General features: G+C 39.7%; 1 protein-coding gene across 1 annotated transcript in view; it reads right to left on the bottom strand.

Annotated features, from left to right (window-relative positions):
* Window positions 1–6,021: 6,021 nt before the first annotated feature.
* Window positions 6,022–15,349, bottom strand: part of DHH (desert hedgehog signaling molecule) — a 36,082-nt gene continuing 26,754 nt past the window's right edge. Inside the window, exons 2-3 of the mRNA XM_072135127.1 lie at window positions 10,133–10,394; window positions 6,022–8,920 (exon numbers count right to left, since the gene is read on the bottom strand). Of these exons, the coding sequence (XP_071991228.1) occupies window positions 8,292–8,920; window positions 10,133–10,394 (891 nt within the window). The 3' untranslated portion in view covers window positions 6,022–8,291. The remainder of the gene's footprint in view (window positions 8,921–10,132; window positions 10,395–15,349) is intronic.

The raw sequence follows: 15,349 nt of genomic DNA, 5'->3' as shown, positions 1-15,349 counted from the left end.
CTTGTAGGGAACTTGTCACTAGATTTTACCCTATCAAATTACTAACCCCCTGAGGCAGGGTATGAAATGCCCTTTCTAGAATTCCCTTTTTTATGTATTAAATTCACCTTGTTAAAGGAAAAAAGGGATTAAAATCCAGCATGATACACCTGGGATCAGGGCCGGATTAAGACGGCCATGTGTCCTGGGCTGTATGAAAATTGTGGTCCATTACAATTCTAATTATTTAGTGGCTTTACTTCCGTCATATGATAGTAGAATCAAGCTACTAGGGAAAGGAAGGAGCTTCCTTCTATCCCCTTTTAGTTCTGCAGTTGGAGGACCCTTGGAGGACCATTAAAGGTCCTGGAAGGACCCTTGTATATTTTTATGTAGAGAAATTGAGGATTTCATGGCTGGTGGTCCTTCTCTTTATTGATCTACAGGGCAATATCAAACTTGGCAATTGGTTCAGGTGGTCATAGCCTTAGGCCCCGGACAGATGCCCAAACTGTCTGTATTATAATCCACTACTACCTGGGACACTTACTCATAGATCCAGGCACTGTGACTGCCGTAATCTTCATATATTTGCCATCAAAGGCCTCCTTCCTTCTAAAATCAACTTTTATAATTATGCTAATCTGAAGGGTATATCCAGAGCCCCGCAGTGCTGTAGCTTCACAGGCTGTCACAATGAATCTTCCCTCCCCTGTACTTCCTGCTGCTGCTAGATTACACAGACAGAGGAAGGGAGAGAGAGAGCAGCGAGTTCAGTGAGACATGCTCTGCTCATTGCAACAGTCTTTGAATCTGCAGCACTGAAGGGTCCTGGTAATGCTCCCAGAGCCCAAAAGGATCATTGGCATAATTTTAAAAGTTGATAAGAAGATAACCACAATCACAGTGCCTGGATCTATGAGTTAGTGTCCCTAGTTTTCCATGTTTGATTTGGATAGTAGATTTTCTTTAACAATAGAAAACCCTTCCAAAGGAATATGCAAATGAGCAGGAGGCAACCGGATTATTTTCTGCAGCTTGCATTTCCACTGTCTGTATCGCTAATTCTGTAGCTCCCAGAACCACAAGCCTGATGCAAACTTAAAAATGAGAGACTTAACTTTACTATGTAGTTTTTTTATAAGATATACAAAAGTATACTACAACATCAGGGCTTGAACTTTCCATTGAAGTAAAACCATAGAGGCTTCAAGTGAATATTAAATGTACTTTGTGCTTTGTTTGCCTCCTCTTCTTCTTAACACTGACGTAAGGTGCGAGCACGCAGAAGGAGACAGAGGGGGTCATTTACTAAGGGCTCGAATCACATTTTTTCCATCGGGGTACCCGAATATTACCGTTTTGCGCCGATTTTGCCTGAATTGCACCGGGTTTTTGGTGCACGCGATTTGATTGTAGCGCATCGGCGCCGGCATGCATGCGACGGAAATTGAGGGGCGTGGCTGTCGGAAAACCCGACTGATTCAGAATAACCGCTGTATTTTTTTTTTTTAAAGTGTCGCTTGACACGTGCTTACCTGCACCCAGGATAGGATAGTGAACTTCCGTGAACTTCAGCGCAGCAGCGACACCTGGTGGACATCGGGCGCACTACCTTATCCTGGCTGGACCCGAATCAGCGTCGGAGAACCCGCAGCTGGATCGCGACAGGACTGGGTAAGTAAATGTGCCCCAGAGTCTTTGCTGTGATAACATGCCTCTGAGGGGCTCTGAGACCACCACGGGCACTCTAGTACCAGAATACCCTTCAGGATATTTTGCTGAAAGCTGAGTTGCCTCTGTCTACGTTCTGAACTGTTTGATACATTTGATGCATCTTTAGGTGTGTCCTGAGATGTTACCCCACTTTCTTTTTGTGCCTGTGGCTAAACAGACTATAACCACAACCACTATCTGACCCACATTTCATAACTGTAGTTGGTGATCAAAGTATACAATTGTTGTAAGTGACCTAAAACCTTGCAAATACCCATTTTGAAGCAACAATTCTGGAGTGAGGGCTTCAAAAATCTCTTCCCAGAAAGTACTTATAGTCCTGACTTTGTGTAGGTTCATGTTTGGCCATTATATTTGACAAGACAAAAATGAGGAAGTTGTCCATAGCAACCAGTTACATTCCAGTTCTTGCTTTCCAAAGGCCCGTTAGAAACCAAAAGCAGCATCCTGATTGGTTACTAGTGGGGTAGGACACCTACCCCACTCCCCCATGCGGTAGTTTTGGTAACAACTTGATTGTCTTTACTTGGAATCTGTTTATCTCTGATGTAATTGCATAGAACTTCAATCATTGAGTCGCAAACAAACAAAATTGATATGTATATAAGCAGCTTTCAGATGTCTCAGGCTTTTTCTTCTTCTGAAGCTCCGCTGGAGGAGACTAGGAACTCAGATAATAAAACTGGTTTGAATACAAAGACTTCTCAGATTCAATGGTTAATAAAGATGCCAAACAAAGGCCAGGTATCAGCGGAGGAAGAAGATCATTAACCAGTTAACAATCATGAACTATTCACTCTTGACAAATACTTCTTGAGGAAGGCCGAGAGCAAACCCCACTGCCCTTTATATACACACAATCTGAGATACAACTATACATACACACACTCTGACACACATACAGATATCTAGACAAACAGAAATCCTTCAATTGTATCTACAAACACAACCTCCAATGCAAATACATACCCAGCAGCTTCTAGGTAGTGAAGATGAAATATGCATTCACAGCACTCCCACCCATACCTAAGCACATGCACACTGTATTGTATCTTCTGCTTATATGCAAAATGATGTAACAGAAGCAGAAAAAGGTGACATGTTCTAATAGACGAAACCAAATATAATATCCATTTGTAATTCACAGTTATTGTTGTTTTCACAGGTTTTGCATGGCACCCATTAGGGTTAGCCCTCTATATGCTTGTACATGCTTGGCTGGTTTGGCAATGCTTAATACTGTAATCGGCTACTATGGTTGTCACAAAGGAGAAACTTTGTTTAAAGCTATGATTCATTCGGCTTTCAATGGTTTTATGCATTGGCTGAAATTGGTATATAAATACTAGTATTGTTGCAGTATCTGGGGTACTAGGGCCAACCCTGTTTGGAAACAGAGGTAACTGTCATCGTCATGTAAGGCAATATCTAAACAAGAAAAAGTCTTTGTTGGAATCTGAAGGAAAATAAGTCATCTTGCTTTTTTCTGTTTGCTTTGAAATCAATAGGAGGTAGGTTGACAAAGATTTTGAAAGCAGCCGCTGGTTACAGTTTTAGCTGTGATTCTGCCTCATAAACCCGTGGTCTGATATGGTGTGACACTTCAAGCTTCTTTTAGCAGTGCAGAGTCCATTTCTGTCCCACATTAAATAACGGTACTTTTTGGAGCAGATTTTAAGGCTTAGAATCTGTTTCAAAATTTGTGTGAATTTGCCCCTAGACTACATGTACATGAATGCTGTTTTAGTCCATGTGCCATGTGTTTTTTCTTTTGCTGATGGCACTCATCTTGGGTCTTTCCAGAGACGTCTATGGGAACATAAAAAAATACAGGTATAGGTGTTATCTGGTGTTTCTATATTTGTAAATCACTAGGTAACATCATCGTGTAACTTTTTAAGGGGTCCTTGAAGGTCCTTCTTTTCCTAGTTGACATCAGCAGGAATGTCCTAGAGGTGGCCAGTGACCAATGCAGGGAAATCGGACATCCCTTTTAAAGGGAACTTGTTATCAGGAGGCCTTTTTCTGGATCCCCATGGAGAATAGTGATTGCCAAGGTATTTTATAATAAAACTGGCTTTTCCTATAAAAAGAAAAGTTTACCTTTCTCTTGTCCCGTGTCCCATGGGAGTGGCCAGTGACCAATGCAGGAAAATTGGGCATCCTTTTTAAAAGAAACTTGTCATCAGGAGCCCTTTTTTGGCTCCTCCATTTCCCCATAGAGAAAAGTGTGCACATTGCCAAAGTGTTTTTATAATAAAACTGGCCTTTTCCGATAGAAAGAAAAGTTAGATGAAAGTTTACCTTTTTTTTTGCAGAGCAGTGTCCCATAGGAGTGACCAGTAAGGAGTGGTCCCTCAACCTCGGGAATGCGCTCTGGCATGCATTTTTTACAAATAGGAGGGTTATGGGCTTTTTTTTTTTAAATCAGAAATAGAGGCATGACATAGCGAGTTCCCGAGGGTGTGGGGGGGGGGGGGTAAACCACTTCTCACTGGTCACTCCCATGGGACATGGGACACAGCTCTGCAGAGAGAAAGGTAAACTTTTCTTTTTAAAAGTGTTATTATAAAAACACTTTGGCAATGTGAAAACTATTCTCCATGGGGACATGGAGAAGCCAGAAAAAGGATTCCTGATGACAGGTTCCCTTTAAAAGGGTTAGCAGATTTGTTTAAGAAATATCAGCAACATTTATTTTTATCTAATAGTGTTGCAGAAATCAGAAATTGCTGCATGTGCTGCAAATGTTGCTGCAACAAATCTGCAGCATTTGATTTTAATCTTCATTACCATCTTGTGGTCAATAGCCAAAAATGTTCTTCCATAGTAAATGTCAATGCATTGATGAGCGATTTACTAGACCATGTGTTACTACACATGTATGTATGTCTTTTCACACCACACTATGTTAATAAGTTTAGAATGATACAATCATGATTTGGATGAGTGGGCTGTGGGGGCAGCTGCAGGGGCTCCGCGGAGGAAAGCCCCTCCCAGCATTAGTGCTGCTGCCCTTGCATTGAGCCTGCTAATCACGCTGGGATTAGACTCATTAAACCCACCGTTAGCTTCCCCGCTTACCGTGGTAATCCCCTCCGCTCCCCCCAGATAAACACATTCTTTCAGGGCTTACACAATATTTACTGGGGGCGAACGGCAAGTCCTCAATGCAAGTGTTGTTTTACATGTTCTTTTCCACATCTATCTGAGCGCTCAGTGGGGAAGTAGGCAATGTATAGGGTGACGAAGGAGTCAGCTCATGTAATGTTTGTGTAACTCTGTCGCAAGTTAACATTTATCATATTCTTGTTCTGAACCTCTGGACTGCAGATTCTGATGTGTCACTGTCCAGTTCTGCCTTTTCCATGTTGTATGCATAGTAGCAATATATGGTTGACCATTTCCTATCCAATGACTTGTTTAGATGACTGTATCCTTATCTAGGTGTGCAAAGACTGACCGTTCATCCATATGAATGTCCATACTGCCTCATTTTGTAAGTTCCTAATTAATCTGTTGTTCATTTCTTGGTCCTTCTTTTTTCCATCATTGCTAAGAAATGGATCCCACATGGATGTCATCTGGGTGTTATCCAATGTATTTGCAAATTCATGCACTGAAATTGACACGCCCTATTGGCCAAACGGATGAAAATGCAAATGCTTCTATTTTTTAAGATCTGAGTTATTTCATTTGTCAGTTATTTTTGTATCAGTTATTGTGAACCAAAACTCTTATCCATTGGAGTGGGCATAGATGTCTGATTGCTGGGGGTCCACCATATTTACAGAGGTTTTTGCTGCCAAAATCCATTGTGACCAAAAAGTAACTACATTGACAAACACTAGGTGCAATGTCACACAGTCTTTATGCCACATCACCATTGTTGTCATATAGCGTAGGTTCCTTATTCTAAATGTATGTATCTTTATGTTTATTAATGGATTAGAATTATGTATGATATAACCCTGCTGTACCCAAAATCATCATACACTTATTTACTTCTCATGTCTATACACACACAACTAGTAGCCTGTAAATGGAGGTTTAGCAGAAATGTTGATAATCAAGCACTTGTTATAACCAACATGTATCTCAGACTACCACAGAATACTCAAAGACAAAGTAGCTCATCTAAGGTTACAGGCCACTGCCCTACTCTGATTTTTGAAAATTGCAAATGTTTTGACTGCAATTTTTTTTCATTTAGTGTTTTTGATTATTTTTAATCCTTAAACATTTATATTTTTAAACAACACAATGGATTTCAGAGTCAGAATTACCAGTACTGATAAATTATAACATGGTTTATTAACAGAAAACACATTAAATAAGATTGTTAAAAAGATATTAAATTCTGTTTCAACATTCATTGTCTTACATCTACAGGAAGCTGGAACTTTACAATGACCAAATTAAATTACAATTTATAAGTAGAAAAATATACTCTAAGAATGATTGTGCAGCAGCTGTGTTAAAGCAGATTTCCTTTGGAATGTTACAATAAGACATGATCTAAAAAAATATACTTTTATTCAGGGAACTTGGCAACTCCCTGGAAAACCGCACCTCCTACCTTATGTATTTTTAGTAATAGCATGTGGCTTGAGTGAGAGTCTGCAGTATTTTATGAAATCATTTCTCATCCCAGGAGATTATTAACTTAAAATATGTTAAAAGGGAACTTCTCCCAATATGTAAATGGAAAACTATAAAGTACTGTATATTGTGATCAGTATAAGGCTACCCATTCTCCTTGTAAAGAGTTTGGACAGATTTGTTTAGAACTGGCAGATTTGTTGCCAATATTTTTATAAATCTCAATTTATTCCATACATTTAAATGGGTCATTTCTGGGGCAATGACTTTTTTAAAACTTTATTCTGATAAATATATAGAGCACAGTTTCAAAATTTCTACAACAAACCTGCAATGTGTGAATATAACCTAAGTTCTCTCTTACACGTAATCTATAAAAGAGGTCCAATAAAACACTCCATGCCACACCCCTGTTAAAAGTTAACTGCAGGGGAAAAAACATAGAACTGAAACTAATAATAGATAAATAATAAAATTCCAATTTTTTTTTCAGGAAGCTCTAGCAGCACCATCCATGGCAATGATACAGATGTGAAGTGCAGTGTCATGGGGTCCGACAATATGAAAATGCAAGAATTTTTTATTATTAAAGGGATATTCCCAGATGTAAACATTGCCTAACTATACTAGTGAGTGGTTTATTGTGCTAAATCAAACTGACAACAAATTGTATGGGCCATAAATATGCTGAGAACACTTGTCACATTCCTATTGGCTTGTATTTCGTGAAAGAAGTTGTGACCCCTAAAAGTTGCTAACAGTACATAGGTAAAGCAGTTTAAAAAATAGCTAGGTAAATGCTTATATGAGTTGTGTGATAGAGAACAAGTAGCTGTAATCCACAGTGCTCTATGTTCTCTTAGGTTTTGTAATATATCCTGGGTTCTCTCCAATCACAGCGTTACTGGCCTTCTGCATGTGTTTTATTCACGCTCACCTAGTTGTGTCAAGTTGCCAAAACCGCGGGTAAGTCGTCTAATTTAAAAATATGAAGTGAAAGATAACCCAAACCTGTATTACATGGGTGCAGTTCCCTTATAACACTTGGATTGAATGAAATATTAACCACATACATAACTGTGTTGTATATAACCATCCTGTACACACTCCGGCTTTGTGTTTTATTGCCAAGTAGCACCTATTGTAGTAGAATCCTCCATTCACAAGTCCTGTGAGCATCTTCCAATGGTTAGGGCATGTAATGGAAGATCATAGAAGTTACCGAAATCCACATAATAAATAATCAGTGCACAATGACCTTTGTTAACTCCTATGTTTCTGGCTCAACAGATTTAGGCTTGTAGATGAACATATTTGGAGATGTGTCCATGCATGTCTGGTCGATTATCAGCTAATATGTAAAGGAATGCCAGACCACTGAAAAATGAAAGACATTTCGCTTTACATAGATGACATCTCACTTTTAGTGAAGTCTATGACAAGTTAAATAATATTTTTTGTTAAGAAAGTTCTACAAGAACCTAAAACCTCGCTAGATAAGGTCTGAGTTTCAGACCTAGAATAAAATCAGTATGCTCATCAACACTAGTTCCATGGACTCCACCTTGGGAAATCCATGTAACCTGGAAGAGGTTCTATAGGATGAGATATATTTGTAAAATGAGAGTTGGTCTTCTCATCTACTACTCAAACATCTCCTTTCTGACCATCTTCTTAGACGTCTTACTTGTATTCACATGATCATTACCCTTTACCCACAAAGATAAGTTAATAGCTTTCTAAGCAATTTTCATGCAGCATTTGACATGACGTGGGTCCATCTAAGCAACATGATTGTTATTAATCAGCTTTTAAGGCGTAGGTACTTTGGTATTCAAGGTCCTTTGGAACCACGTAGCATGTGCTGTGATTGTTGAGCTTCGAAAGCTTACAGGAAGCACACAGTATGAGTCACTGTAGGTCAACGAGACCCTACTGCAGCAGCATTTCCAAATTAACCAACATTTGGCACTTCATTGCATTTCCAACCAAAGAACTTTCTTAGCCAGCACATAGAGGAAGTGGCAGTACCAATGAATTCCATCACTGTCTACAAATTCAGGAAGCATGGAGAACATATTGTAAAGAAATCTCATAGGGGCAAATGATATGTGTGCCAAGTCATGCCATTCAATAGTCGCATAGCAGGATGTTAGAATGCCATCTACCAGTAGTGTACCATGGACAGTCAGTGGAGCGAAAACTCCTGTTTCTTCTTGTATAGACACATTGACCACCTTAGACGGTGTAAGCTGAGTGCCATTGATGTATACTTGAACAAAGTCTCCCACCTGAACATGATGGGCATACACAGGTAGAAAACCTGCCAGTTGGTTTTTCCTTACAAAAATAAGATGGTTTGGTGTCAACCATAACCTGTAGGGATGTCCCTCAGCTTCGATTACAACAAAGGTGGACAATTTATCCTTGTCTTTGTGCAAAAATAAGAAGACTTCTGTAGTTGCCACTTGTCCTGTCTCATCAGTAGTGAGGATTTTATCACCAAGCTGAACTTCAGAAAGGGACTTTCTTTGACCACCAGCTAGGTTAACCATGGCAGTGCCAGGAAAACAGCCCCCAGAACGGACTGCTAAGGAGTTGTCTGAAAGGGAACACAGGTAGTTATCAAAACACATTTGCAATGTATAGATCTAACATTAAAAAAAAGGTGAAAAAATGGCAAAAAGAACAGTCCTATCTTTCCCTGTGTTACGGCCGTGTGCCGCAAATCGCTATGGAGAGGGGAGGGGTCACCCCTCCTGACAGATGCCTGGCCGTAGCCAGTCAGTCAGTGTAGATGTAGCCTTATTATCCCTTTTTAGTACCACTGGAGGACCTCAAATCACTTGATTGCATTTATAATACATATTGTATATTGGTATATTGAGTACAGGACAACCTATTATGGCATGGCTCTTTATTCAGCAGTCATGGCTGCCAACGCAACCCATAGACAAAACTATGTTTGGGACTCCTCAATAGCCAAACCTGCCCAATTTTACCTAGTACCTTGACTTGTAACAATCCTGACATTACAATGAAATAAACTTTTAGGTATATCATGTGTCACTGCTTTTTCTTTTTATTGCTCAATTTTATCAGGTAAGTGTAAAAGGGGAAAAAATATTGAGAGGTAATAAAGAGAAAACAATAGCGAGAACTAAAATAGTGAGAACTCACAAGGTGAGAAGACAACAAAGGGTGTCATGTGTGAAATACTACAATGGGTAAAGATGTGTGAAAACAGAATAAAGTGAACGAGTCTCATTCTACTCAGTCCACACAATCCAGTATTAATATGGTTTCATTGCTGTATAATGGGACGATACAGTGTAACATCTCAAGGTAAAACCTCCCATTGTCTGCTAGACTGGAAAATGTAATGGATACAAATAAATATGTGCCTACTGTTACCACTGTTTTCTAGGAACCAGTGGATAAATTCTCTTGAGGTTTTCCTATTAACATAGAGTTTTTTTTCTTTAAAATAAAGCAGTACTTTAAATACAGCTACTTATAAAGACCAAAGGTAGGTACATAGTATGAGATAACACCTACAAGACCTTTCTGTCCATAAAATCCTAATGTTTTCATCCCATAAGTAACACCAAGGACCAGAAAGCTGTTTTGTCCGTCCATGCATTTAAAGGGGGGGGGGGGGAGGGGGGGGTGTAGGTTGTTGGACAGTAACAACAGTTGAGTAATTCTATACTGCATTAACCCAGTCATTTTGGGCAACCCTACTGTCATGTGGACCTAACCTAAAGAAGTATTCCAGGCCTATAAGTAGGTTCTATATCTCCTTAAACAATACCTGCTTTCACAGAGACATGAATGTGAGCTTTCGACTCATAGTACACCCAGTCAAAGCCAGCTTCAACTGCAAGGGCCGCCAACATGCCGTATTTGCTTTTGTCTCGGTCTGAAGTTGTGATGTCCAGAGCACGTCCTTCATAGTGCAGGGAATCATGGGAGTGGTGGCCATCCTCATCCCATCCTTCCGTAACCCGCAATCTCACACCAGGCCACATGTTCATCACAGAGATAGCCAATGCATTTACTCGATCCTTGCAGCGCTGAAATAAGAGAAGAGAAGAGACTGGTGTGAGACAGATGTGTATTTGTCTAATACTTAAATAAGAACATTACAGTTTCTAATTTCTAGTGAATGTCTTCTATGTGCTCACATAACAATGATATACCTTTTAACACAGTACAGTTTAGTACAGTTAAAATATACAGTATATGCCGAAGGAAATTACATCTTGGGCTTAAAGGGGTTGTCCACTTTCAGCAAATAATTGATATGGTTTGTGTAAGGAAAAGTTATACAATTTTCCAATATACTTTATGTATCAATTCCTCACTGTTTTCTAGATCTCTGCTTGCTGCGCTACTATAGAAAACTTCTATGTTTACTTCCAGTGGACAGAAATCTGACGATGGTCACCCAGGTGCAGGGCACATTAGTATCACAGAGAATTACCAGAGGTGAGTGATATAACGAGCCGTGCACCTGTATGACCATGGACAGGTTTCTATTCACTGGAAGTAAACATAAAAGCTTCCTATAGAAGGACAGCCAGCAGAGATCTAGAAAACTGTGAGGAATTGATACAGAAAATACATTGAAAAATTATATAACTTTTCCTTATAGAAACCATATAAATTATTTGCTGAAAGTGGACAGCCCCTTTAATTCTTCTTCTGTTTTTTATTTTCCCTCCATTATTTTTTAATTGTCTATGAAAAACTTGCATATCTGAACTAGGGACTGATAAATGGTTTCATTTAGGACCAGCTATGCCCAAGTTGTTTGTTTGGTGCCCGTCCTCCACCAGTCACCCACGGGCACAGCCAGTTATCTCTGGTATGCTTGCTCTGCAGTCAGTGCCCAGGGACAATCCTTTGTTTCTCTGAGACAATCCATTGGCACAGAGTTTTTGTCAAGTCAGCTCTAGTGGATCTGAATCATACAATGCATTTTACATATTTTAAGGATATCTTCCATCAGATTTCCTCATGGTAGAAGATAGTACTCACCTCCCCATCTCATCCCCCTTGTGCTGTAATCTTTACTCGGTATTACTGGGGACATCTGCATTTTGATGGAAAATACTTTTCAAAATATTCAAATTAGCCTTAGGTGCTCTGCTCAGCCACTCTGGGCTCTGCCATGATGTCATTTATGCACGCCCCCAGCCTGCCTGGCACTGCCTACAGAGCTTGAAGAGAGGCAGTGACATATAGGTGGTATATGTACATTATGGAAACAACTCATCAGAGAAAGCAAATGTGGTCTAGGGCAGTGATGGCGAACCTTATGTCGCAAAGTGCCAACATGACAAAGAATCTATTAATCTCTGCTGTATCACATGTTTAAATCGTATTGGCGTCCTGAGGACACCATTACAATAGAAAGCAGGAGACATTTGGATTGTAGCTTCCCTCCAGGCTCCCCTGAGCAGGAGCTCCAAAGATAATCCATCTCTGTCCACACCTTCTCGCTCCTCCTGTAGTCCTGGCAGCCAAGTAGGTGTCACTTTAAAATAGCCCTGAGCGTGGGGCGCCCTGGGTGTTCTTGGACTGAAGGAGGAAACCTTGAGTCCTATCTGGTAAATTCTGTGTTGGGTGCCCACAGAAAGGGCTCCAAGTGCCACCTCTGGCACCCGTGCCATAGGTTCGCCACCACTGGTCTAGGGGTTTAGGTTCAGACACAATAGCAGAATTTTGAAGAAATCTGATCTGAAATACTAAACTTAATTATTCTGAGATGTCAGAGCAGAATGGCGAAGATTTCAGGTAATTCACACACCAGTAATACATGGAACAGAATCAAATGTAATGCCTACACCAGTGTTCTTCACACGCCTTGATGTTAAAATATCTGTAGTTACCATTGAGCACCAGGTGGCCCTAATATTATTTGAGAATTATCAATGCATTGTTGAACTATGCTTTACAGAAGCTGCCATTCACCTTGGTGGATGGGGAGGTCCAAACTTATATCACATAAAAAACACCAGTAACATAAATAGCATATGATAGTTGGGGCCCTTTTACACTCACTTAACACAGGAGTGATCACAGGAGAAGCAAATACTTTTGTGGAGAAAAGAATCATTTGCATGTAATGTATATTTTTATTAATCTCATTCTATCAGTGATGGACAACCTTCTTTCTATAAGAGCACTTACAGAGATAACTGTCCCAGAATACATTATAGCAAGGCTGTCCTATAACAATGAGGGTTATTTAAACGTATGAAATCAAGCAAACAAACCCAATTTCCTTGGAGTGGAATAGGGCCTAGAGGCCCTTCCTTTGCCTCCGATTCACAAACAATCAAATATCTAACAGCTAAATTCTTTTCTTTATATAAATTTTCTTACATCTCATAAGACATACCATGCGTTGATACTGTGTGAGAGCATAAAGTCCATCAAAAGCAACAAAAAATAATGGTCTGCGACACTCATAGAAACCACAATGGTACTGTGCAAAAATACTGATTCTTTATTTAAGCTGCAGGTGCATGACAGAAGGATAAAAAACACACTGGATCGACGTGTTTCGACGCTATCGCGTCCTAGTCCTGATCTCAAATAAAGATCGTTTTGTTTGAGATCATGACTAAGACGCAATAGCGTCGAAACACGTCGATCCGGTGTGTTTTTTATCCTTCTGTCATGCACCCGCAGCTTGAATAAAGAGTAGGTCTTTTTGCACAGTACCATTGTGGTTTCTATGAGTGTTGCAGATTGTTATTTCTTGTTGCTATTTTTGATTGTGGAAGTCGAGGATCTGACAGCATGCACAACCGCTTGGATTTTCTGTCAGAGGCTAATATGTGTGATTGGGTGTGATTACCAAAGTCCATCAATAGTCCTTTTAAAGTCCAATGAACTACAAATATCCATTACAAACAACTTAGCAGAGTCCTAGTCTTGTGGATAGGTACGGCCGCCATCATGGGGTGCAGTGGGAATGTGTTCCCGGATCCCCAATTTTGCAATCGCAAAAGAACAGAGTCTACATACCCCCAGTGATGTCCTGACCCTCCATAGAACTCAGCACTGTGTGTATCTACTGTGGTGCATGTGCTGGAGGCTATCTAACATGGGTATGTACTGGGGGGCTATGTATCTACCACAGGGGCATTCCGGGGGTCTATGTATCTACCACGGGGGCATGCTGGGGTGATTTCTGTATATAACGGAAAGCTGTTAGGGGCCCCATAAAAACTAGTGGCGGCCCTGTGGATAGCAATGTCCTGTGTTCACCCCCACTACGTTCTCAAGCATCAATGGCTGTTATTTATCATTAGGCAGGCTCATATAGTTCTAGTGATAGTTCTATGACCGTCTTTGGAGATTTGGTGTTGGTCCTTTAATAAATTTGTCAGCAGTATCTGCGCCTTCCTTTTTTTTTTAAATCATCGTAAAATAATTGCAAGATAAGTAAAAAATCGCAGCAGCACATGCACCTGGAGGGGAGTGACTATGTGATTTTTTTTTAGATTATTTAAAGAAATCTGGCTTTATATGGATTTGCACTGTATGTGGTCCTATGTTCAAGCCAGTGTTGGGATAAGGTCTTTGCGATTTTTTGGCACTAAAAACCCAATTGTGAGTTTTTTGAGACACTTTTTTACACCAAAAAGTCAAAAATATCCTATTATAAATGGCCCCCAATAAATTCAGTGCAATCATATGGCTTAGTGAGTCACTAAATCTTAAAAAAAAATAAGAGGTATTTAGCTTCCAGGGACATGAATCCAATGAATGTACGAAAGCATGAATTGTGTCTACTTGGACCAGAATCTCCCATTGAATGATTTCAGAACCTTGCTGAAACTATGCCATAAATAATTCAGTGCAAAAGTGTAATACCCATTTCTAGAAAGGTGTATTTGATATTCTTATACTGCTTAATATGAACATGTTTGTATGAGGCGGCTTTTGATCACTTTCTGTAACAAAAAGGGTCATTCATTGTATGAGACTCTAATGACTTTATTTAATAAAAAAATGTGACCATAAATGCCTGAATGAAGCCATGCCCTCAGTCCCATCACTCCCAGAACTCATAACATACGGCTCAATGACTTCACTTTAATAGCTGGTCATTAATTAACTTGTTTCCATGCAAATTTCTGATTTGGAATGTTGAAAATCTAAAAACTCTAAGATTTTGCTTCCTGCAACACTCCCACTATTGACATTCTTTATAAGACACCCTACACAAAATGTACAACGTTCTTCATATGCCACAGAAAATACACTGCAAAATCTGTGTATCCAGGTCATAGTTGTGGTGATATATATAATATGGATGAGAAAAATACTTCTGGCTAAGACTCTAGCGGGCTGCACACTCACAGAAGATGATCAAAGAGATGCTGTAAACAACGTATGTACATAAATCAGACTTTACTCATCATGAGGCTATTGACTTAATATTAACTATCCTACAAGAGGCAACCAGCTTAGTGGTTATAGTGACTAACAAGAGGCAACTGGCTCAGTGGTTATGGAACAGTATCTCAATGAGGGAGCAACTTACGAAACAAGTCAGTACACAAAGCCATATTTCTCCACAAGAAAATTACAACTTAGTTTTCATAGTTTGATGCCAACACAGATGAAATCCTTTAGGTATATGCCCAAAGTTATTATTGACCCATATGGTGGATGCTCATAAAACAATAATCCTTTGCTCTCTTTCTAGCAGCAGGATTTCAAGTGCCATCACATTAGACGCAGCTTGAAACTTGAGTGTCACTCAAAATTTATAGACTTGTAGTCTGCCCTCCATATTGTTTATTGCTCCTAGTGGGACACTCTCATTAAATTTTACCTCCTAGTATCCTCAGGTGGAGCATAATAATGTTTACCCATGAAAAATATCCTTCAAAATTAAGTAAAAATAATATGACCCTGCTATCCCTACCTGGGGAGAGCAGGGCCATATTTTACCTAAGATTAAGTTTAGAGGCTGCAGAGGAAGTGTCACTTCAGAATACACTAT

Source organism: Engystomops pustulosus, chromosome 2 (genome assembly GCF_040894005.1).
Source record: "Engystomops pustulosus chromosome 2, aEngPut4.maternal, whole genome shotgun sequence".
In the NCBI taxonomy this organism is placed as follows: Eukaryota; Metazoa; Chordata; class Amphibia; order Anura; family Leptodactylidae; genus Engystomops; species Engystomops pustulosus.
Note: the sequence above shows the minus strand (reverse complement) of the source record. Positions and strands in the feature narration are given on the sequence as shown.